The following is a 24,616-nucleotide window of genomic DNA, read 5'->3' on the forward strand; positions in this document are numbered from 1 at the left end:
TATATGTTTAACAAGTATGACATAAGAATAAATTTTCAAAACGAAAATGAATAAACTACTTTACCAATTATTATTACTATTATTATTAACAATTTATTATATATGGCATTTTTTTTACTCGAATAGTATAGCTATTTATATTAATATACAACTTTTATCATCTTACTTTTTATATTTTCAAAATTTTTCCAATATATACTTGAGTAAATAGAAGAATATAGAATCATTATTAACCAAGGTCTATTAATTGTAGTAGAACTGGTATGTTGTATATAATAAATTAGATGGGAACCAACTAAATGAAATCTCTTATATTTTATATTAACACTTATTCTTGTGTACTAAAACTAAAAGGTTTAAGTTATGCTTTTGTGGTAATAATAAGATTGTCACTGAAGATTTGACAAAAAAATATACGTTGATATATTTAAAGAAAATAGTAGTTAATTAAAATAATACAATAAAATTTAAAAAAAAAAATCATAATAGCGGCCCAAAAAGTAAACCAGAGAAAATGTGACAAAGGTGATTACAAAATCGAACTTTCCCGTGTCAATTTTGACGACTTTATCACGTAAAAATTATATTTGTTTTAATATGCTTATACTTTGGAAAATAACTCCATAATTTATCAAAAACAAAGTAAAACCAGTGAACATTTTTTAGGAAAGTAGGCACAATTTTCTTACTATTATATAAGAAAAGTTTAATTTATTTCCATTTAATTGCGGATCGCAATTTAAAGTACCCGAACAGATTATTAGGCATGGAAACTTTCAATAATATCAATTCGATAAAGACATTGCTTTTTAAACAAAATATATTGCTATTTATCAGACTGAATATTCACTTATAATTTTTTTTTTATTTCCTCGCTAAAAGTCCCATTCTGAGGCTTCTACCTACGGCAGCCTTGGGACAACTTAAACCAATAGATAGAAAAACAAATAAAATATGCTGACAGCTGATTGAAGTTGATCAAGAGGGAAAATTAAATAGGTTCACAATTTTAAACAAATATACATTACTCCCTCCATCCACCAAGATGATCTACAGTGCTTTGTAAAACATGTTTACACGGCAAAGGCGGAACAAATAATGATTTAATTAAACATAGGATTATGTAACAAAATAACCCAGAAATATTTAATCACTTGTCAATCGTTCTTCTGTTGTACACTCCTTTAGCATTATAAAATACTCTTAAAGGGTGTGTTCAATGCCCTATAACATTTAGAAAAAACAACTTACAGGGATTTAAGAACCCAAAAAACTATGAATTCAAAATGAATCCCTCTGGGTCTAGGCCATTCAACCCAACGTGAAAATCTGTTGAATTGTAGGCTGTAATTGCGATCTTCCATGCCATCCATGGCAACAACTGTGGCCTCAACAGCTTAATACGCTTTGTTCAGTTTGTCATCCATTACAGGGGAAAAAATAAAAGTTTAATAAAAATCTATCCAACATGAGTTCATCTGTCCACCACAGACTTAAATGAAACATGAAGGGGCAAAATTACTGAAGACACTTTCCTTTTTAACATCCATAAATGTTGCAACAAGCTACCTGCAGATAAATCTTTCCTAAAGGATTATTAGTGACACATTTAAATGGATTAACACATGTATAAAAGACAACCGAGCAACTAACAGTTTAAATCTTTTATTAATAAATCATCAATATCAAAGCCCAAGAAAACTCAATTTCAGAGCCAGGAGCTACAATTGATATGCATCAGCTTAAGCAATAATATGTCATTTGGAGAGGATAATACCCAATTCTTAATTCTGCTCTGCAGTAACACGGAGCAAAATGGAGACACGCACGACAAAAAAAATGTAGGAAAATAAATTGTCGACAAAAAGCCTGGTTATTAAAGTATATGTAAGAAGAAATAAAGATGGGCCCAAAGAACTGAATGGAAGAGCCTCTATTAAGACCTTCTCCTCTCTAACTATAGTAGCAAAGGTAAGACATATATAGAGGGTTGTGTATTAAGAAAAGTTGATTTCACATGGTATATTGCTTTCTTTCAATTACTCTCTGGATTTTAAATTGGTATCTATTAAATATCTACTCAAAATTCTTTTGTTTCCAAAATTTAAGGAGGACAAATGTAAGCCGAGGCTTAGGTCGTTTTTTATGGTAATGTTAAAGGATATTTGAATTGAAATATAAAAATATACGGTTATTACCTGTACAGGACACAGAACACAACAAAGATCATTCAGCTTCCCAGGAGAACTCTCTGGGGATCAAGTTGTCCACTGCAATAACTAGAGGGAACAGCTGAAAGCTCTAACCTTCCTTTCCATTCTTCCCCAGGTTTCAAAGTGATTGGCTTCTCAATAGCAGCAGCCTCTACACACAGCATGTGCTTGTACTCATCGTCACCAAAATCAGACATGGCCTTTGCTTTCTTATCCCAAGGATTCCACACCACTACACAGAGTAATAATAAATGTAAATTTATGAAAAACTAGGCAGACGAACACTTTAATGTGAACTTAGAGGCATCACAACTAAACTGTAATGAAGGCATAATAATTATCTACTTCAACTATCAATTTCTTATGATTCTTCCAAGTTCATTATTACTAGCTTAAAAAGTCTTGAATGACTAGATCACAAATGTGTCCGAGTTAAATTTGGAAAATGTCATTGCCAGCTTAAATCATAATTTCTTGCAAAAGTCATTATCACCATAATGTTACAAGTTATACCTTACAGTCTTAAATGAACATTTTAGAAATGAAAATTAGAAGAGATATATTTTACACATTATACCTCATTCCGCTCTTGATCAAATACACACATGTATGAAGTACAATTTTGAATTAAAATATAAAATTAAAAATAATGGAAGTTCTAATCGGTACACTTATGAGTAACACTATTTCTATATAAAATGGACTTAATAATACGCACCAGCATCAGGAAGGCCATCTTTACGGACAACAAATGTTCTCTTTTTTTCATGATCAATAATTGCAATCTTTGTAGGAGTGCTAAGATATATCTTGTCAACCTATCATATCAAACAGAAGAATTATTTTATAGTCAACAGAGTCCATGAAACATCAATATATCAGAATTGGCCACTTGATGTGGCTAGAATAGGCCAACTAATACTAGAAACCAGGTACAACCACATATAAAACAGATCAGGTACGTGTTTTTCTTTCTTTTGTTCCTTTTTCCAATTTAAGTCTGTAAACATGTGTTTCTTACGTAAATGGGTTGGGTTCAGCTAATACCCAGATACGGAATGGGTGACAGCATCAGCCATAAAATACTCGGTATTCCCACCACCCTATTACATCACGTTAAAGAATGACAAGGTGGAAAAGAAATAAAAGATAGGCAAAAGAAATAAAAAAAATAAAACAGGAATGAGTAGGGGAAAAGTAAAAAAAAAAAAGTTTAGGGGGATTGGGATGAAGAAAAAGAAACTGACTAATTGTTTCTGTGTGTGATGAACAATACGCTTTTACATCTCTTCATCCTTCCACATGTGCGCATGAACTCACAAAAGTTGTCAAATCAAAAACATTGTTCAAAAAATGTGAAAGCCCACTTCTAGCATGAATTGAATACCGCAAATATTTAAATTGATAAACAATTTTTAAAAAAAAAACATATTTAAGAAGTATAAATTGTTTGAATGTTCGATAAAACCAATTAAAAAAAGAAACTGGTCTTTTAAATTTCACCTAAAGTGTTTTTATATTAAAAATACTCAATTAATTCATTTTATGGAAATAAATCCAAATTGTACACTTAATATCAGTGTCTTGCTTCATGAAACAAAAGAAAAGGGAAAAACGGATCTTACTTCTGATTCAAACGTTAAAGCATCCCCCTGTTCAGTAAAACGTTCCTTGTTCTGCAAATTATCGAGATAATCCAAGGTCTCCAATCCCTCCACTCGAACTTCACTGAAATCACCCAAATAAACAAATAAGATGGTAATCCATTTTTAATTATAGTAACATAAAAATATCAATATACAGAAAGCCCAGAAAAAAAAAAAAAAAAAAAAAAAACTAGAAAAAAGTCCGCTGAATTAGCATTCAAACTAAAGAAAGACAAAACATAACTAGATTTTTTATAACTACGACAAATTTCTAATTTCACCAACCAAAAAATGAGAAACCTAAGAATAAACAGAAATATTTCATCATACACATAACATTTTGGTCAGATACATATGCACCAAAAGTTAACTTGGTTAACGTGATACCATTTGCATGCTGAAAATTTCATATAGGTAATAACAATAGCTTATTATTTTACACTGCGGCACTGAAAATGTATATATCCATACTCCATCATCATATTACATTGCTTTTACTAGCTTAGACTCTTCACCATTGGAAAAATGTGATAATATTTTTCTTAGGGACCAAAAGAAAAATCCAAAAATATTTTAGCAGCCATTTTAAAATAGCAAAAAATTTTCAAGAACAAAATACAAAAGAAAATAGGGCCATAATCAAGAAAAAATTTAAGAGGTGGCAAAATAAAAAGCCAAACATATTCTATGAATCAAAAACATATTTAAACCTAATAATTATATGGATAACTACCCAATGCTACAATCTTGGTTACAAAATTCACCAATTAATAATAAGATAGTCCATTACAAAATTTGTGAAATGTCATCACTGAAGTAGACAAATACAGTTTACAAGTAAATAGTAGCAAGTTGTTAAATGTGACAACAGTATTAAGTTATAGATGTAAAACAGAACACTAGCACTAAACTGTGATGAAGTGTCAAACAAGCATACTGCACTAACCTTATGTCTGATACAGAGAAATATGTATGGTATGCAAAGGTAAATGAAAATGGTTTTCCCTCGCTGTTTGTGTTCCTGATCCGTGATGTCAACATCAGATCTCCTCCTGGTCCCAAAGCTATGCGTAGACGGTATTCGAAACTACAAACAAACAGAAAGGTATATAATAACATAAGGAAACATAATATACACAATTCAAAGTATGAAATAAGCAGGTTTGAAAAAAATAGGTAGATAAATAAACATAGACAACATATTAAATATTTGTTATACCTGTGAGGCCAATTTTTTGAGTCTTCTTCAGAGGTCTTAAGTATCAAATCAACAAAGGCTTTGCTCAACGTGTTTGTTGGAAATGGAGGAGGATCATCATCAACGCTCCACAATCGATTTCTAGCAAATCCATGTTGGTCGAGGGTGCCAAGGCCTCCAAACTGAAAACAGAGGGCAATTTTCCATGATCACATCATCTGAATGATATGATAATAACACAGTATTTTTGTAAAATCCATTTACAAATTAGATGATATCAGAAATAGACTGTAGAAATTTAAATTACTGGATTTCAATTTTTTATTGATCTAGTATTTATTTATCATTTGCAGATTGAGTTTGATCAAAAGTGTAATAAAATCTAGAAGGAAAATGGATTTTTAAATACAAATTACTCTTTTGGTATTTTATTTAAAGAAGTGGTGTTAATACGCCACTGGGGATTTCCACCCAGCATGCATGATCAACCACGTGTAAATATTTTTAATATTCTTTCCAAAAAAGTGATCAAGCGTAAATGAATGTGATTGCATACAATTAGGATGCCTCACAAGCAAATAATAGTGTTGAAATGTTATTCAAATGTCTAATGATGATTAACTTTTCCTCCCAAATGGCTAAGAGTAAACAAATCTGTGTGTAAAATCATCAACTTTAGCATTAAGTAGTCAATAGTATCATGAGATTATGAAAAGCCACAACTGAATCCATAGTATTATGAGATTATGAAAAGTCACTAGTGGTTATCTTTAAAAAGGTATTAGTCAATTTTAGAACATCAATCCTTAAGTTTTAAGAGTATGAGCCATTACCGATTAACCTCGCATCCCTCTTCTTCCTTTCCCAACTTTTTTTACCTCTTCTAAATACGCATTATGATGACCAAAACAATAATGGAAAACAAAATTATGTAAGAAGTACATACTTGAGGAAAGCAAATTGGAATCCCTCCCCGAATTGCCTTTGGAGGCTTAAATACAGCCTGCATAAGGAACAAATTAGCAGTAAATAATATGGATTATAGCTTATCTAATCAACACAAACACTCAACTTGAAAGTATTCAAAACCAGACTGACATGGACAAATTAATTTGCTCAATATGATTTACTGCTATTGAAGAAAATATTAACATAACAAGGAGTTCCAACATTTTACATAGTAGATTATAATCATGATAGAAATTCACACATTTCTTAGCCAATTTGGAGAAACTAAATCCACCTCGAAATCAGGGTTTGCTATTAATGTGCCATAAAAACAAATCAATATCTTGAACCATAGAAAGCTCCTACACTTATGAGAAGTCAAGCAATTACTTCCGATCACTCAATGTACAAACGAATTCAAAGGATAACAAGACTTAACAAACCAATCCAGATCTATAGCAGAAAATTCGTATTTTATCGTCTTCATTCGGTCACAACAGCACATAAAGGAAAAACAAAAACAAAAGCTATTGAAACTAAAACACGACGGCGTAAATAACGAAATAAAGAACTGACAACAAGAGATGAAATACAAACGCGTTCCATCATAATTTACACACACACCTTACTACTGAGAAAAAGCAATTCCTCTCCATGGTCGTTCTTCCACGACGTCACGTGTGCACCGTACAGATACACCTGAACAAGATCGCCACGCAAACGTCAGAATCAGACAGAGCCAGAAACAGAGAGAGACAGTTTTTCTTCATCATTCCCCTATTTCTACAATTTATATAATCGAAAACCAGTGCTCAAAACCAGATCACGCATCCTAAGCTACATAACCGCGACAACAGTCCACAAAAACCTAAAACTCCAGATCCGAATAAATTCTCACGAGATCAGCACTCCGCAGAGCGAAACCGCAAATGAGAATCGACGAATGCGACGCGAGAAGTGGAAAAGAACGAACGGAATCAGATCAAGGAAGAAAAACAAGAGACGCGTTTTGAAAGGAATAATTAGCGATTACCTCCGCGGAGGAGCCACGCGATTCGCGGAGGATAACCTTGTCAAGGCCATTGACTCCTTTGCAGAACTCAACATAAGGCGAAGAAGAAGGTGCAGAGGTTTTTTCCTTTTCGCCACTCATGATAACGTGACAATAATAATAATCACAATAATAATAATGTTAATGATAGTACCTAAAAGTGCCTCTGTTGATGCTTCGCTCTATCGATTCTGAATATATATATATATATATATATATATATATATATATATATATATATATATATATACTAACAGAAAAAAAAAATAGTAAACTCCCTTGATTTCACGAATTTTGGATCGCGCGTTCTCAACTTCACCGCCACTTCTCCTAGACGAAGCTACGCTTTTTTGTTTCGTTTCTCGGACACTCCCCCGAGATCCTCTCACATTGGGTGTACGCGCAACGCAACCACACCTCTAAACTTTGTTTTGAAGTAAATAAATAAAATTAAATTTAAAGGTCCTCACATATTACAATTTAAATATAAATGTTTTTCTCTTAATTCCATAATAATTACCTTCTTATTTTATTGCATATTTATGTATATGACTTATTACTATGTTTGACAAATTCATTTACTTTTAATTAATATAAACATTTACATATGCTATGTTTGGGTCTCTATAATTAATATAGTTAATTTGAAATGCCATGGATACATAGGGATAAAATGATTGAGATGTATTCCTAACATTACATGCATGATATTAACATCACGAATGATAGGGACCTAACAGTATGACATTATTGAAAAATGATTATATATTGATGTAAATGCTACTTTACGAATTAGATTTTATTAATACGAAATTATCTAGGGACTTCGAATCACAAGACCATCATCAATCCACCAGATTTGGGTTCTGTCTCCTTCAAACCCTAGGATTTAGGGTACAACCCCTTAGAACAGATCTCATCCAAAGGTTGTAATGATATAAGATTGAAAATCAATAACTTTTATAAATAATTTAAAATGCTTAATAATATAATATTAAAAATAAAAAGTTGTATATAATTTAAAATAATAAAATAAATTATTTGGATAAAAAAATTAAAATAAATTGAAATTCTAAAATTTAATAAAAATAATTAAATTAATTGAAGTGAGATAATTTTAAATCCTGTTTAAACTAAAAGTTTGTAAATTTTCATATTTAAAAAAAAAATTATCTCCTCAATTCGATTTGAATTCGATTTGACTTGACTGAAAGTAAAACAATATTAATTTAATCACTGTTTAAGCAACAGGATCTTAACATTGTTTATTATTAAACATCAATGAAACTAAAGTTGTATTTATTTTTTCTCTTACCAACATCATAGAGCTTACTTTAATGTTAATGTAAATCAGAGCATGCACTTTTTTAATTTATAGTTAACGTCAGATATAATTGTTTTTTAATATCAATTAGAATTATTTTTTAGATAAAGTATGTAACACATCTCATTTAGCGAAAACAGATAGATAGAAGACAAATATAAAATATTAATACAATTATTTTCAAAATAATTATAAATATATATAAATCCCAACGCATGAATCTTTTAACTGTAAAACATAAGTTGCCTCAATTCTATCACACTGTATTGCTGCTTCACTGTTAGTCAAAAGACAATATTCTCACTTGTATTCTTTTATGTTCACACAATTAAATAATTGTGATCATTGTAAAAGAAATAATCACACACATATATGCAACAAAAAACAGAGTAAGCTAATGTAAACAAAAGTATTCATATAAAACCATAAACATGTTACATGATAACACATGCAGGTATGTATATAAACATAAAAACAATTGACACTAAACTCGATTATTCGGGTACATACATTTAACATCACACTCACTGGTGGTGTATACCCGTAGTAGTTTTCAATTTCTGCAGAGTTTGACCTCAAGGGTTATTACCCAACCATTCATAAGGTAAATCACCTTCGTGACTAGGACATGATCAAGTGCAGTGGCTAAGACCTCCTTCTTCTCTTCGACATAACATATTCTACTCTACTTAAGTGTGAGTTGTTATTAGAGAAAGGATACCACCATATTGAATCATTATGTGCATACACTAAAATACCAATACTTAAAATTTCTCCTTGAAATCCTTTCAATCACCATCACAACACATGCTAAATCATCTAATCAATTCAATTTATAGCAATCACAACCACGAAATCTAGTTCAAGCCTACTTAGGACCTTCAAATAAATAAAAATAGTAAAATAGGACAATCTGGTGCTCAACGCTAGTGTTCAACATCATATGCCTCGTAAAAATTAGAGCTCAACGCCAGAGGACACCACTTAACGTCCTAGAGCTAAAATGCTCCAAGACATGCACAGGTCCCTAGCGTTCAGCGCTACTTAGGTAGCGCTCAACCCCAGAGGGTTCATCTTTTTTAGCGCTCAACAGTGAAGACTACCGCTTAACCTCACACCATATATGTGTACTTTAAATTTTTTGTTCTTGAGCAACCTGGACTTGTTTCATAGTTCCAATTGGTACTTCTACTACTACAGGTTTAAAACAATTTTTAATTCAAAATAGTTAGTATCAACTGAATCAATGACTAAATTTCCATTTTCCTCGATTGCCACCACATTATAATATATATAGATTTTAATTTGATTAATCACAAATCCAACATACCAGCATAGACATCAATAATTCACCATAATAAAACAGTTAAATCATCAAATTCAGGTAAACCACAAGCATGCAACATCCAACTCACTCACTCTAAAAACTATTAACTCCCCTCCCTTTACTTGTAAGAAAACTCAAACAACTTAAGGAGTATCAAATCTCCGTTCCAGCTATTAAAATGCACAACTCAACCTATGAACATCAGAGACATGATCAGGACACATCATTAGAACTACTGATCAATAGAAACCCACAATGAAAACTTAGAAGTCACATATGAGCTATAGTTGCTCACATGCATGCACAAGAATAATTGACCAGAAAAAAGAATAAAAAATCAACTTACTCAATTGAGGAAATTAATCGTAAAGATGTAAAGAACTTACCACAAGAATTACTCTAGCGACCTCCGATCTTCGAAAAAGATGAATTTATAATGAAAAACTTTAGAACAAAAAGTTCTTAAAAAGTGTTTTTAGTGAGATAAAGTGTTTACTAATTAATAAAATCATTTTATGAAATTTATATTTATATGTAAACTTTTTATTATTAAATATAATAAGATCTCATTTGTTTAAAATATTGTCACTCTTAAAACATAATTTTCTAGATGTCACAATATAGATAAGAATTATTTATCAAACAATATTAATTAAAATAAATAAATAATATTCGAAGAACTACTTTTTGTTTGAATGAAGTCAACTATTTTTACTATTATTATTGAAAAAAATTATTTTATATTTATATTGTTAGAATTATTTTTTATTATTATTCACTATTATTATTTCATATAATCACGGTCGTGGAAACTTTATTTTCTCTACACGTTTAGCAAGACCTCTTCAATTGACACTTACTCGTGATTAAAAAAACATTAAAACATTTCAATACATCCCACATCTTGAGATATCTCATATCCAATATCCAAAGAAATTTATCATGGTCAGAGTAAGAATACATTTGTCATACATAAGTTTAATAAGCAAATTTAAAATGAAATAAATTACGAGAAAGATATATCATTCGAAGTTAATGGATATGTCTCCGATCCACTAAATTTTGTCCATGTCTCAATATTATCAAAGCAACTACACCTTTGGTAACTTTTTCTTCCAAAGGTGACCTCTTCCTTAGGATGTCTAAGTGAGTCTAAGGAATAGTGATCTTCTTTCGAAATCATGCAACTAGGTACACCTAAGCTATTATCATCTATTAATGACATAAATGTTCAAACATAGACCACAAAATATAATCTCAATATTTTTTATATTTATTTCCAATTTTTTAACTTTTTATTGTGTAACCGACCTTTAAATACAATATAATCTAATATTGAATTTCTAAGAATTTACCAATGCTAACAGAATGCCAAAAGCTTTATTATGAGTTGTTGGTATACCTTAGAAAGTCGAAACGGGCAACCCTTACAGTTTGGTTGCTCTCCTCCTTCCTCATAGCAGCACCTATCCTTATACCCAAAATTCATCACTGCTTAACTTTTGGAGAGAAAAACAATACGGGTAGGACAACTCAAAGGATAACTCTAAGAAAATGGAACAATATGATAAAAAGAAAATGAAAGAGTAGACGAGACAGACGCTCGACACCTTATCCGAGTTTCAAAAATGTCTCTTTTTCTTTTCTCTTCAAAACGTATGACTTCAAGAGTTTAAGTTCTGAAGTTATCCTTGTTTTAACTTTCGACAGAAAAAAAAAAAAAAAAAAACTCAAGTATAAAAGCGCTACTGGAAAAAAAAGTTGACAATAAAAATGGGGATTGGTGTAAATAACAAAAACGGAAGGTTCATGTTCCAACAATTATTTGATCGAGTCAAGTTTCTAATCCCCTGAAATCAGGAAGTACTTTTCTTTCTGTGTGAGCTTAGGGCACTTTTATTCATTTAAAACTCATGAAATGTAATTGAGTCCGTAGTAAGATTAGTCAAACTGAGGAATTTAGATTAATTGCGGGAAATAAGGAAATTGGACTGTATATATGAGATTGAACATCAAGTCTAAAGCTACTATAATACCAGATAAATTTACAATGCAAGTTAACTTGTTACAAGTATATTATTAAGCTGAGGGAATCTGGTTCGAAAGTGCAATTGACAAAAAAGAATCACACTTTATTTCCAAAACAAATTACGAGTTGACTGATTGTTACACTCACTGTACACACTTCATCCTCAATATCAATACAACCTAAGTAGACCGAATTTGCAACCCAGATTGCGTTACCAAAACAATTTAAATTAAAAAATAAAATGAAGACTAACATGAGACCCCAAAAATAACAAAATAAAAGCAAGCTCACAAACAAACTCTGGCCTATAAAATTAATGCCACACGCTAACTCAACAAAGAAATAACCCTAAACATTCAAACCATTGGAAAGAGATGGGAGAGAGGTGGAAAATCTCTAGTTTCTCTTCATGAAAAGTTTTTTGGGAGCAGATGCAGCTATGCTAAAAAATACACTGATGCTGTCCCCTTTTACTTCCACATGTTTAGTTCCTCACTGCAAAACAGAATAACTCCTTTAAGGTCTAAGACAAACACTACCAGAAGTAAACACAAAAATGTCAACCAAAGAAAGAATAACTAAAACTTTATAATCAAAATTTCTTCTACCTGCAACTTAAATAAACTGCATGGAGCTGACAGAAGGCTAAGTAAACTTTCAAGAATCAGAATAACTGAACAGCCATTTTGAGTTTGTTTTGTTTCCATTTGGGCAACTTGTAAAAGGCATCCTTGGTCATCGCAAATTTCTCTTTGAACTCCGCAGATGATAGATAAGTCTGTATACATCATAGCACAAAAAAATGAAATAAAAATTATTTTTTAATTGCAACTACAAAGAATAAAGTAAACAACAAAAGGATGAAAAACTAGGGAAGAGATTTTATAGCCAGATAATCCCTTATACCTCGCGCTTAGTCACATCAATACTTGTTACAGGGTCTGTCGCTGTTATTTTAAGGCGTTCATACGGATGAATCACAAGCCCTTCCTCATCTTCAACTTCATTCTCTTTCACATCTTCCTGTATGGTAAGAGATTCAACTCTAGTGCCCACAGAATTCTCCTTGTCAATTTTATCAGGGTTTGATTTAGGCATTACTGGACTCACTTCACATTGCAACAACCAAATAAACAGAAAGCATATTTTTAAGTAAATTATAACACTAAAAGAATTACTCAAAGCAGGAGAGGGAGAGGGACGTTTAATTATCTTATCTATTGTTTACCTTTAAGTGACCGAGGTATCATAGTTTCACGTGCTGAAGGTGGCTGTTCAAAAGAAGAACTAAGTGCAGCTATGGCTGCAGATTTTGGTGCCAGTATTGCAGAATCTGGTGTCACGGATTTTGGATAGAGCTTCCTAACTACTGGAGGCGGGGTTGAAAGGTTCCTAGCATTAGGATTCTCGAAAGTAGCTGCCAGAGCATTAAAGGCTGGAGACCTGCCCCTCACACGAACACGATCAGGACTGACAGACATGCTGCGGGATGAACGCTGCTGGGATTTATCTGGCACACTACTTGACCTTCCCCCATAAGATACCGGTGTTCTCCGTTTGGGTTTCTGAAATATACAAGGTGTTCAACAACCAAAAAGAAAAAAAAAATGCAAACAGAAACAAAAATACACTGAAGTATTTTTCCCTCCAAAGTAGCAAGGCAGAGCGGATTAAAACATCAAGTACATCAGTAAGATCAGAGGTAAAAATCCAAACTAGTTACATTACATCTATATCATGAAATAAGTAGATCTGAAAACCACTCAAGCTTGTATCCATACTTAATCAAGGAGCAGAATACACATGTCCCAAAATTAAAATAATGTTATATTTTCTCAAGCATGTGTAGCTCAACCGGAACTGGCTGAATCTTTCATTTCAAATCTTGGGGGCGATATTGGTGTCAGACAATTGACCCACCCAATCATTAATCAAATCATCTTTCCTTCCATAAACAGTAGATATACATAGATTAATAATTTTTTTATAAGCATACACCTGTGATTTTTATTTTCTTTATAAGCATACACTTTGATAAACCTGTGATTTTTATTTTCCAAACAAACAACCCACCTAACTCTAATCTTTCCAAACATCCTACATTTATTATGTAGCATTAGGAAAGTATGTATAGAATTTCTAATAGGTAAAATATAAGATTGGGCTATAATTAGCTGCAGAAAAGAAACAGTCTTTCATAAAAATAATTTTTTCTGTTCTTTTTTTCTAGTGGAACTACTACAACATTTTTTACGACCCTTATGAATTTAATTTATTTATATGATAGGCACTGAATATGCAAAATGACTACATTGTATTGACTACAACGTTTTCCACAAAACCTAAATTAGCAGCAGTTATCATGGATCCTTAAAATTGAATGTGTTATTATGCCAACAATAATTTACTACATAAAAGGGGTCACGAAAAATCCATTTTAAGTTGAACCAGAATACCATTCCCTGTTTTTCTAACAAGTTAATAATAGTGAAAAATTGACTTTTGGAGTTTGAATAAATATTTTAAGCAAGGAACATTTAATTGGTAATTAGTTATTGTAAGAGGGGGGCAGGGGGAATGTGCCTTACATCCAAAAGGGGAGCACCCCCACTTTTCACAAGCGTTAGCTTCCTTTGGAATGAGTTTCCCAGCATCTGCAAAGTAAAATGAATTGCCAATAGTCAGGATTTTAAAACGACCAGTAGTCATATCAATATTACATGAGAACTTACTGCAGATTTTGCAGAATCCCATTTAAAGAAGCGTGTGAAAAAAGGTGGCTCACTCCCTTCCATGATAACATATACTGGAGCTACACGAGATAACTTTTCTAGAAGAAAATCATGCTCAAGAAATTTCTGTTCAAAATCAAAAAGAAGTCAATAAATCAGCGCATGACATGTGATGTTTAAGACACAAGAATGCTTAAGCAAAACCTAACACTTTTCTAATGATACATATCGAAGTCTTCAAAACACTATCCACTAAATTATAGTGCATGTTGATGGCTTCCAGTAAAACCAGTCATACCTCCCCAATTGTTAGAGCCTGCAATCTACTTTTGGAGTCAACCTGCTGTCCAACCCAGACAAAGATTTCCGAATGACAATCCAAGATGAAAATGTCTTCTGTCATCAAATCATCCTGGGAGAAGTTGTATACTTCTGTCACCTGAAAATATTGCTTGGGATTAATGCATTTTAGCAGAAAATAATCCAAGTAATTTATCTTCATAAGTAGCACAGCCCACTCGAGTAAATTAACCCTAAAGAATTCATGAATGTGCTTCTAATATAAGCTGAGGTATCAAAAAAGTGTTCAATAGCTCATTGGCCAGACTCAACCTTCGCCAGAACACATTCTAAAGGAAATGTGAACCACTTTGAAGTGATCAAGCATATGTACTAACTCCCTAAAATTTTATATTTACGTTGGTTTGAAGTATTTGCTCTATTTTGCTGCTCAAGTGCTCATTATACAACTAGTAATGTAAATTTGACTTCGAATTACATTTGCTGCAATTTCATAAACTTGTCTTTACATTTTCATCTTCAACTCTTACTTTTGTAACAGTAGCAATGCTCCCCAATTTTCATACTGATCATTCATTGATATCATCACTAATCACTTTTCTCAGAGTTTGTGTATTTCAAACTGTATTTAATCCCTGTCTGGGTCTTATTGCTTACATTTTCCAACAGTATCAGGCTGATCAACCTAGCATCTATTTTAATAGAAATAATGTGTCGCTTGTGTTTATGAAAATTGTCACTAAGCTTTTACTTATGACAAAGCGACTAGACAAGTTATAAATAATATATTTTTTGAGGCAAGGTATGAAGTTCTAGTTTAATGCACCTTAATACACCATTCAATCTCCATAAATTCCAAAAACATGTATGCAGAAACTAGAGCTTAAGATCAGTGCTTACACTCACCTTTAAATTTCCTGCACATTTCCCAGTCAGGTATTGGAAGAAAACCATCAAAAGCAAGTCAGCTCTTTGCCTTCAGAAGGGGGATGGGAAACACAGATAAATATCAGTTTAGCAAGCAAAAAACTTTGTCTTACCTTTTGAGAAGTGACAAGAAAAAAGGTGAGGATCACTTTCAGCCTCTCTAAGGATCTTCTGACTGGGATATTCTGATTTTCCGCCTAACAAATCCCAAAACTGTTCAGATTCAGAACCTTCCCTCTGTGGTTTGGATTGTAAATTTGGCTGCAGAAATTGGTAACATATATAAGAACCAGATAAACAGATAAAAAATATATTTAATGTGAAGGAAAATTATACTCTCCTCCCTTCAAAAATCCCACAGTTACACACTGTCACCCTCTCTGATTTTAAAAGCTACACTCTCTTTCCTTATGAGATAAAATATGCTACATTGTAGTCCATTTTAAGGTAAACATACCCTATGGTGAAAGTGAGAAACTAGAAACAACCCTCCTAGGGACATATTTCCTCAATGAAACGTTTAATGTCACTAGCAACTAGTTTAGAACATCCTATTATTGGTTTAGTATATTTAGAAAATGAAATAAAGTTTTAAACATTTCTGAGCTTTGAAACTAAACCTGAAATCAGCATTTCATCCTTCAAAATCTTGAAGTTGAAAGATCGGAAACTAATTGCCAATGATGTTGAGAATCACAAAGAGATAAAAGGCTTTCCTTAAGCATTTATCAGGGTAGGAAGAGTAATTTAGTCAATTAATCCCTTTAAAAATTTTGAAAGTTTAGAAACTTAAATTTCACATAGATGAGTAGGCTAATATAATATTTTTTTAGTATCAATATAACTTAACTTCCAAGAGTTGGTATAAATGCATCACAATTTTCTCACTAATTATATACGCAGAAAGTAGATTAAGAACCTAACTCAACCTTACAAAACCAATTTGCAAAGAAAGATTTGTAGCCACTCCTATACTATAATTTAGCCATCTTTAGACAATGTGGGATCTACAACAAAACTCTCATACCTAGGACTGTAGATAGTTGTGAGTGGTCCAATAGCAAATGGTACAATAAGTCCAGCAAACCTTACTAAAATAAACTCTAATATCATGTTAAATTATAGCGAAGATAGAGACATGGGCTGAAATCGTGTTCATGAGATAACACTGATGGTTTATTTATATTGAGAATACAGAATCAATATAATAATTACAAAAGATTTTATATCCTCCAATGTGGGAATAAATAAAAATGTTCCAGATAATACATATATAATCTAGATATTTCTGATTATATAGGATTTGATTTCTATGACTATAACATATATCTTTGTAAATAACAAACCTTTATCAAATCCAGCATCCTCTCAACAAGTTCCTGGTCTTCTGCGCTTGTAGAGTTTCCAGACCAAGTAAAGACAGCTGGCCCATTATGAAGTATGTAACAGTAAGAGGAATTCAAGGAAGACGCAACCTGGTTTATGAAAGAATATGAAAAAAAAGAAAAAATGAATAATATAAATAAACATGTTCATTCGAACGTGTGTATTGCTGAATATATAGCACTACTACAAAGAGAAATCAGGGCATACTGGTTCAACTTGTATCGCTTGCATATTATCTGGTCCAGAGCCTTGGATGCGGAACAATGCAACACCATTTTCATTGTATGTCTCATCAGGAATTTCCTTTCCAGCAATGTAACCCTTGTATCCTTCACCAAGCCCACCCTAATAATTAAAGGAAAGAAAAGTAATATGGTCAGTAATTTACACACACTCACTAACAAGAGTAATTCAGTTCCCAAAAGAAAGAAGAGTAAAATGAACCTTAAAAACAATGAAGCTTTGAAGGATAGAATGAAATTGAACTGGTTCATTGCCTTCATATATACGAGCCTACAGTTAATTAGACATGTACAATATCAGTAAAGACAGAAATGAGCACAAATATATCTCTGCTAAAAGAAAAGGACAATTTACAGAAAATTACCTGGCAAGCAAGAAACTTCATTGACTCAACCATTTTGCTTGCCAATGAGTTAGCTGAAGCTTGTTCTTCCTGTTTTTGACTAAAAGAGCTTGTAAACAATGCAGGCAATAGATTCACAAGACTCCAAAGGCAAATATATAGCAAGACTGAAACAAATTTCATATGCATTTATTTAACATTTTCTAGTCCTAGAACAGTTATCAGTGTTGCAAATAGTATAGCCATATTTATAAAATATAGATTAAATTAATCCACAGACTTCAATACTTTGAGAATTATTGATTCCTGTCTAGGACTATCTCTCATAAAAGCATGAGATGTTTACATTTCTTAAAGTCCCTACGATTTAAAATGACAAATGAGGTAATATAAATTTTCAACAGGACCACTGAAAACAATAATTTGTTAGGTTCCAAACACAGATTCAATCGAAAGAATAAATAATATATGGACCTAATTATAGTTTTGAACTATAGGGACCAATCTAAGAATACCCTAAACATAAAGAGGCGTGCAGATTAATTTAACTGCTACTGTATCTTTCAGCTACAGTCTATATGTGAGCATTTTGCCATCGGATTATTTGTCTATTTGATAATAAAATCACATATAAGTGGAACTGGAATCAAATAATAAATATTTTACCTCAACACTATTCTTTCCAATCCACGTTCCAATAAGACAATCTTCTTTATCCTCTCCAGGATATGTATACTGAAAGATGTAGCAATCTCCACTATAAAATTTTGACTGATCTGAAGCTTGAAGAAGAATCTTTTCCTGACCGTTCACGCGCCAAACCTGTGCAGTTAGAGTAAAGTAAACTATTGTCAACAAACAGAAGAAAAAAAGTAACGTTTAGAACTGTATCACACCAAATCACCTCTTCACCCTAATAAAGAGAAGTATAAAGGAACCCTAAACTGCAAGCAGTAGAGGAGGAGAAGAACAAACCCTAATAGTCTTGAGTTTTGTTTATTCACACACAAAAACAACAATCAATGGCACCATTTTCGTTTAAAAAAATACCCCTTTGAACTCGCCAACTCAATGGCAAGCTCGCAAGTTTGGTTGAGATAACTGAGTTTGCAGCGAGCCAACAGATCCTGCTCCAAAATCAAGTTTGCTTATGATTTAACTCGAGCAAATTATGGGAACATAAATTCATACGTTTTCAACACTCGATTTTGATAATCATGTGTATACATTCTAATTTGCATATGAAGTGGTATGCTTCCAATACTACACTAACTCATTTTCATAATCTTAAATTCACTTTTTTAAAGAGGATATCAAGAAGTTACTTATTTATTTCAATATGAATATCATGTAGTCAAAGTTTAACATATTCCAGATGTATGATAGAATGAAGCTCTTTTGTACAGAACCACTGGGTATTCTGCTTCTCTTCTAGATTAGCGATAGTGCTTTCAAGGATCTCACAATAGTTCTAATAAATTCTCACATTAGCAAATATAAATTAAACGATATAAAACCATTAAGAAACTGATCAAATTAAAGTTACATCAAGAAATATCAGTTTTGAGAGATGATTTGCAACTAGCAGAGTACCTGCAAATGCCCTGTGCAATCAATGTGGGGTTGAGGTTCTTCCCTCACTGGATCCGTTTTCAGCAAACCCTTCACATTTACTCCTTGGCGTTTTAGAAGAGCTACAAAGTCAAAAGCAATAAGGGGAAAAAATTGAAATATATTATTATAACATTATCAATGATGCTGCTGATGACAAAATTTATTGTAAAAAGGATCACTTTAGGCGCAATAAGCTAATAGCTGTAACATTACTTAACACTTACCAGCTACTTTGCCACGGCCATCTTCAGATACTGTTACATCAGTTGTCTGAGGCCAAGAATCAAATTTGGACCTGAACATTACTGTTTCAAATCCTTCTATCACACGAATTATTTGGGGTTTCAGTTTATCAATGCCGCTGACTAACTCCTGTTTTGGGTGAAATGCAACAATAATCAAAACTTCCACCAAAACTAAACCTTATAGCAAAATGTTAAATGATACTATTAAAGAAATGGGTTACATCTGCCACTCCACTTGCACTTTTTCTTTCATCAAGAGAAGTATTTCTACCCATCCAGACAAACACTTCAAACCCACAATCAAGAATATAGCATTTATTTGTGTCTAGTAATTCTCTTTTCAAAGAATCAGCAGCCTCCACAGGTTCTGCCTGTCCCTTTTCAATGCTGCAAAATTGATAGTCTCGTCAGAAATAGAATTTAATACACCAGATGAATTCCATCAGTGTACTGTCAAATAATTAATATTACTTTTAAAACTCTCAGTATTATCTCATTTAGACCAAAAGTGTTGCAGATTTGCAAGTATTAACAATAGATTAAAATACGGTCTCACAAATCGCAAATGCATTAAAACATGGGTAGATTCTTCTTTGATCCTTCAACTTTGTGCCACGTGTGGATAAAATCAACCTTAAAGGCAGATAAAATATGTATGACTTCGTATTTATGTGTGCAAAACCACTTGCATCAAGAAAACCATCAAAAGATCATAGGAATCAGGAAATGTCACGTGAGTAAATCTTACAACAACAAAACAAGTTTAAACCTCAAGCAATACCACAAATCTGAAAACTAACCAGGTTTTTCCTAGGAACTGTTTAAGATTTTCATTTGATCATATTATTAGACGTTAAAAAATATTTTAATGGGTATCCTCTGCACGTGCGTGTCATTACAACCTTACTTCTTAGAAGTTTACTTGACATCAGGGTTTTACGGTCAAAGTGTGAAATAAGGGGAGTCTCATTTGGAGGAGAGGAAGGGGGCGTTCCATTTACACCTTTTCAAACTCTAAGATACTAAAAATTAAAGAGTGTTACAAAAAAATTACCCAAAAACAATAGAGGGAAGGAGAAGACTAAATAACATGTAAGCATCAATTATCTTCATCCAAATGACATTTTAACTAAAAAAAATGGAACAGACTGCAAGTTAAAAAAAAGAACAAATTACTAGGGATAAAACAGAAATAACATATTACCAGAGCAGCTTCGGAGGGCGAGAATCAGTAGGCTTATCATCATCACCAGCTGTTTTTCTTGGAAGAGGAGCAAATCCCCCAAAGAAACCCCAGAATTCACCAGTTTCAGGATCAGCCATCAACTTTCCATCCTCTACATGGAAGTGCGAGTATAGATATTCATTCAATTCATAATAATCAGTAATAACCTTTAAATTTTAAAGCATCAAAATATATTTGTTCACTTACCAACAGCAGCTACATCACATTTTCCATCATGGTAGGTATCCTTAATATACTGTACAACTTCCAAAGCTTTAGCCCTTTCTTGAATTGATGAATTGGAACCATTAAATTGGAAAATTTTTGATTCGGTATCCAGAACAAAAATATCATCATGATTCAGTGAAGCTCTAGCAAATGGAACCTATAACCAGCATAAATTGTTACTCAACAAGAAGAAAACAATGTCTCTATATATTCATGCATCTCATTCAATGAAAACAAAGACAAACACTTGAACCTCCATGGCAAAGGAATAATCTCAAACTTGCCTCTTTGACATGTACAACATGTTTTCCCCTGCATACAAACAACCGTGTCTTATGCTTTTCAGCCTCGGGATGTTTGAAACCAGAAGCAACTCCACCTTCTTGAGGGATAATACATGGTTTGAAATAAGACAGGAACTTTTCAGTTTCATGGCCTTGCACTTCACGATACTGAACAGCACGTCCTCCAAGAGCTGCATCCAGCTCAACTGTTTTGATGGCTGCAGCACCAGCTTCATCCTGTTTTAAATTTACACTCATTAGTACAACTAGCTTTAAACCAGAAAAGTGTGTGTGTGTGTGTGTGTGTGTGTGTATATACATATATATATATATATATATATAAAAGAAAAATGTTACCTGACTGGTGTCTTTACCAAGCCAGTAATGGACGTCGTGGCGCAAAGCACCACTTTTTGATGCAGTTGTCTACAAACAAAGTATCAGAAACAAAATAATATTCATACTAGTTAAAAACTGATTCATATGCAATGCAACTTTTTGAAGCAGTTGCATACAAACAAAGTATCAGAAATAAAATAATATTCATACCAGTGAAAAATTGTTTCATATACAATGCAGTAAGCACAAGCAACTAATGTAGCCAAAATAAGTTCTACTGAATAATATGAAGAGATCTGAATCAATGTTTTCCAAAGAAAAATGAAGACGGAATTGATCCACATGTCATTACATAACAATATTGTGTTTGTCATGCCCCAACAAAAATTATTTTTAAATTAAAATGTTCATACAATACAATAAAATAAACAGAAATAGTAACTTCCTAAAATAGAATATACCAAGATGAGTATAGCATTGCAAGAATGAATAAGCAATTTCAAAATGGCTGACCTTTAAGATCACATAGGAGTCACCAGTGAAAAATTTCCCATAAGAGGATTTTGGAACAGGAACTGGATTAAAATTCTCAATACGCCATATCTCAAGTCCCCTGTACATGGTTAAGGAAAATAATGCACTGGGTACAGATCCAGCACCAAAGCATCAAATTGAAAAAACATGGCAGAAACCTTGAACAAATCTTCTACATACGAAAATTTGATAAATAGTGAAAAGCACAATATGTAATCAAGAAGCAGGATACGCCTTTTGTCCAGCTCCCTGAAAAGCTGGATCCAGATCTCTCATGGAAACTGCCATAATACTCTTCTAGTAGCTAGAGTAAATATTGAAAAAAAAAAATTGCCCTGAAAAGAAACCATAAATAATATAATGAGTGGTTAGAAATGTGAGATCAAAGTAACAATTTTCCGAAGCTCTGACAATAGAGGATGAAAAAGGAAGTGCGAATGCTTCCCTAAACAATTTCAACAAAGAAGTTCAGGCACTACAACTACTTATTCAAACAGTATAGAAGTTTCTCAGCAATCGGAATAGTTTATACACAAGATCAGAACCAGTAACTGATTTGCTGGCGATAAGCAATAAAAGAAAAGGGAAAGAGCAGGCACGGCAAATTGTAGCTGTTAGATATTTAGTTCCCTCTACCATTAGGAATTCCAAGTAAATAAAGAGCTTATTTACCTAAATACATGTTTACAAGTTAAGAAAGATGTATCACAACGAAAGAATAAGAAAAGGTACACATTCTTAAGCATGTCATTGTCAGCAACTAGACACTGCCTTCGGGTTGTTCACAAGCAGGTAAGAAATTGCACTTTCAATAAGTACAAATGCCTTTTCATAGAAGTTTCTTAAAAACAGACAATAGCATAACAGAAAAATGCATCTTGTGTCACTATGTCAATCCTGCATACCTATTTAATAGCGCTAATATTTTGATAGCCATCAATTGATACAAGTTTAAGTTATGTGATACGTACACGAAGAAAACACATACATCCTCACTTTTGCAACCAAAACAGCCTTTGCACTGCACTGAGCAAAATTTCACTAATTCGAGGAGAATTGCCATTAGCAATTCTACTATTCTGAAATAATTGCCTGATAATATCAAACAAGAATACAGACAGAGAGAGGAAGTGGTGAAATGAGCTAATACCCACCATTCAATCTTACATAGAATAAATTTAATTAAAATCAATTTCGATCATCCAAATAAGAATGAATGGTCAAGATAAACTCATCATACTATCACTCTCCCTAATAAAATATATAAACCACATAGGATAACTGATCCAACGCCAAAGCAGCTTCAGAAACAAAGGCATCCAATGTAGAATTTTGTCAAAACAAGAGAAAGAAACCAAAATCCCGGAACCCTCCTCGTAGACGACACACCCCACCGCATCCGCCTGCCACGATATGCACACTCCCATGACAGATACCCATTCGACAAAACGCCACCGCAGTAACAATAAAGCACAAAGAAACTACCCGTATCCCTAGGTAGTAGCTGACACGTATACCAAAAAATAATACGCCACACTATCACTTGACTGATCCCGAAAACACGATGACGCTAAAAACGCTCAAACACTTCCCTGCGATGTCGTTCCATTCCCCAAAATCTCGAATATCAATATCTATGAATTTGAAAAATAATAATAACAATAATAAATAAAGAAACACACAGAGGCATGCAGGCATACAAATTTTTCGGCATCCGAAAAACAAGAGAGAGAAAACGGCAAATCCGATTCAGGAAAATCAAGTTCAATCGCACTTCAGACCAATCAGAAACAGATCGAAAACCGAGCAGAGTAAAAATAAATAAAAATCAAACACAAACACTGTCACTGAAAACCAAAGTAACGAAAACGGATTCAAGGAGCTTCATACCTGGAGAAAGAAGAAGCAGAGATACAACACCAATCGATTTCGTCGTAACAAAAAAAAAAACAACTAAGAAAAAGCACGACCTCAAGCTGAGAAAACTGGAATCGCGAAATTGAAAAAACAATTTAAGAAAAAAATAGTGAATGAATCGGAATGAACAGGAGGCACAGATCCAATAAGATGCGCAGAATTGGAGGGTTTTAGCGGCTGCAGAAAATGGGAGGAAAAAAGAAGGTGGCGGAAAGTGAGAAGAGGAAAGTGGGGACTGAAGAAGAAGAAGAAAAGAAGGAAGAAATTTAGAGAGAGAAAGAATATTTAGGGGAAAAAGAAAAGAAAGTGAAGAAAAAATCAAAAAAGCAAACAAATGAGGTGTGAGAGAGAGAAAGCGAGGGAATGATGAAATGCCAGGCGTGCTTATCACTAACGGCAACATAACCCCAACCCCACACTACACCACACACATGAACTGTAAAACTGAGTTTTTAATATTTTTCTTTTCCAGCATCCAAATTAAATAATTAATAAATTAATAATCTCCTCTTTTTAATTGTTTTTTGGTTTCTGTTTCTGACTCGTCACACAAGTAAGTTGAA

The 24,616-nt window shown here is 32.8% G+C and overlaps 2 protein-coding genes across 5 annotated transcripts; both read right to left on the minus strand.

The window, feature by feature from the left end:
* Nucleotides 1-1,072: 1,072 nt before the first annotated feature.
* Nucleotides 1,073-7,260, minus strand: LOC114163856 (putative glucose-6-phosphate 1-epimerase). 4 transcript variants are annotated; one of them, XM_028048218.1, is made up of 9 exons: nucleotides 7,039-7,259; nucleotides 6,630-6,704; nucleotides 6,004-6,060; nucleotides 5,079-5,239; nucleotides 4,806-4,946; nucleotides 3,839-3,941; nucleotides 2,932-3,031; nucleotides 2,199-2,445; nucleotides 1,073-1,586 (listed from the first exon to the last, which is right to left on the minus strand). In XM_028048218.1, exons 1-8 carry the CDS (start codon nucleotides 7,156-7,158, stop codon nucleotides 2,231-2,233), a joined length of 972 nt encoding a protein of 323 aa, XP_027904019.1. In that variant the 5' UTR covers nucleotides 7,159-7,259; the 3' UTR covers nucleotides 1,073-1,586; nucleotides 2,199-2,230. The 4 variants fall into 4 exon arrangements, with proteins under 4 accessions (XP_027904019.1, XP_027904016.1, XP_027904015.1 ...); XM_028048215.1 differs by having other exon boundaries at nucleotides 1,073-1,569; nucleotides 4,806-5,239; nucleotides 7,039-7,260; XM_028048214.1 differs by having other exon boundaries at nucleotides 1,073-1,581; nucleotides 4,806-5,239; nucleotides 7,039-7,260.
* A 4,558-nt stretch (nucleotides 7,261-11,818) lies between these two features.
* On the minus strand, nucleotides 11,819-24,338 carry LOC114162846 (villin-4-like). Its single transcript, XM_028046826.1, has 24 exons — nucleotides 24,027-24,338; nucleotides 22,369-22,471; nucleotides 22,116-22,215; nucleotides 21,621-21,689; nucleotides 21,264-21,500; nucleotides 20,959-21,136; nucleotides 20,731-20,863; nucleotides 19,748-19,913; nucleotides 19,506-19,653; nucleotides 19,261-19,361; nucleotides 18,334-18,489; nucleotides 17,689-17,757; nucleotides 17,526-17,594; nucleotides 17,289-17,426; nucleotides 17,042-17,170; nucleotides 15,809-15,956; nucleotides 15,675-15,685; nucleotides 14,767-14,907; nucleotides 14,469-14,594; nucleotides 14,325-14,390; nucleotides 12,965-13,301; nucleotides 12,643-12,845; nucleotides 12,345-12,514; nucleotides 11,819-12,231 (listed from the first exon to the last, which is right to left on the minus strand). The coding sequence occupies exons 2-23, from the start codon at nucleotides 22,422-22,424 to the stop codon at nucleotides 12,401-12,403; spliced, it is 2,895 nt and encodes a 964-aa protein (XP_027902627.1). The 5' UTR covers nucleotides 22,425-22,471; nucleotides 24,027-24,338; the 3' UTR covers nucleotides 11,819-12,231; nucleotides 12,345-12,400.
* Between the last annotated feature and the right edge of the window lie 278 nt (nucleotides 24,339-24,616).

Source organism: Vigna unguiculata, chromosome 9, assembly GCF_004118075.2.
Source record: "Vigna unguiculata cultivar IT97K-499-35 chromosome 9, ASM411807v1, whole genome shotgun sequence".
Taxonomy (NCBI): Eukaryota; Viridiplantae; Streptophyta; class Magnoliopsida; order Fabales; family Fabaceae; genus Vigna; species Vigna unguiculata.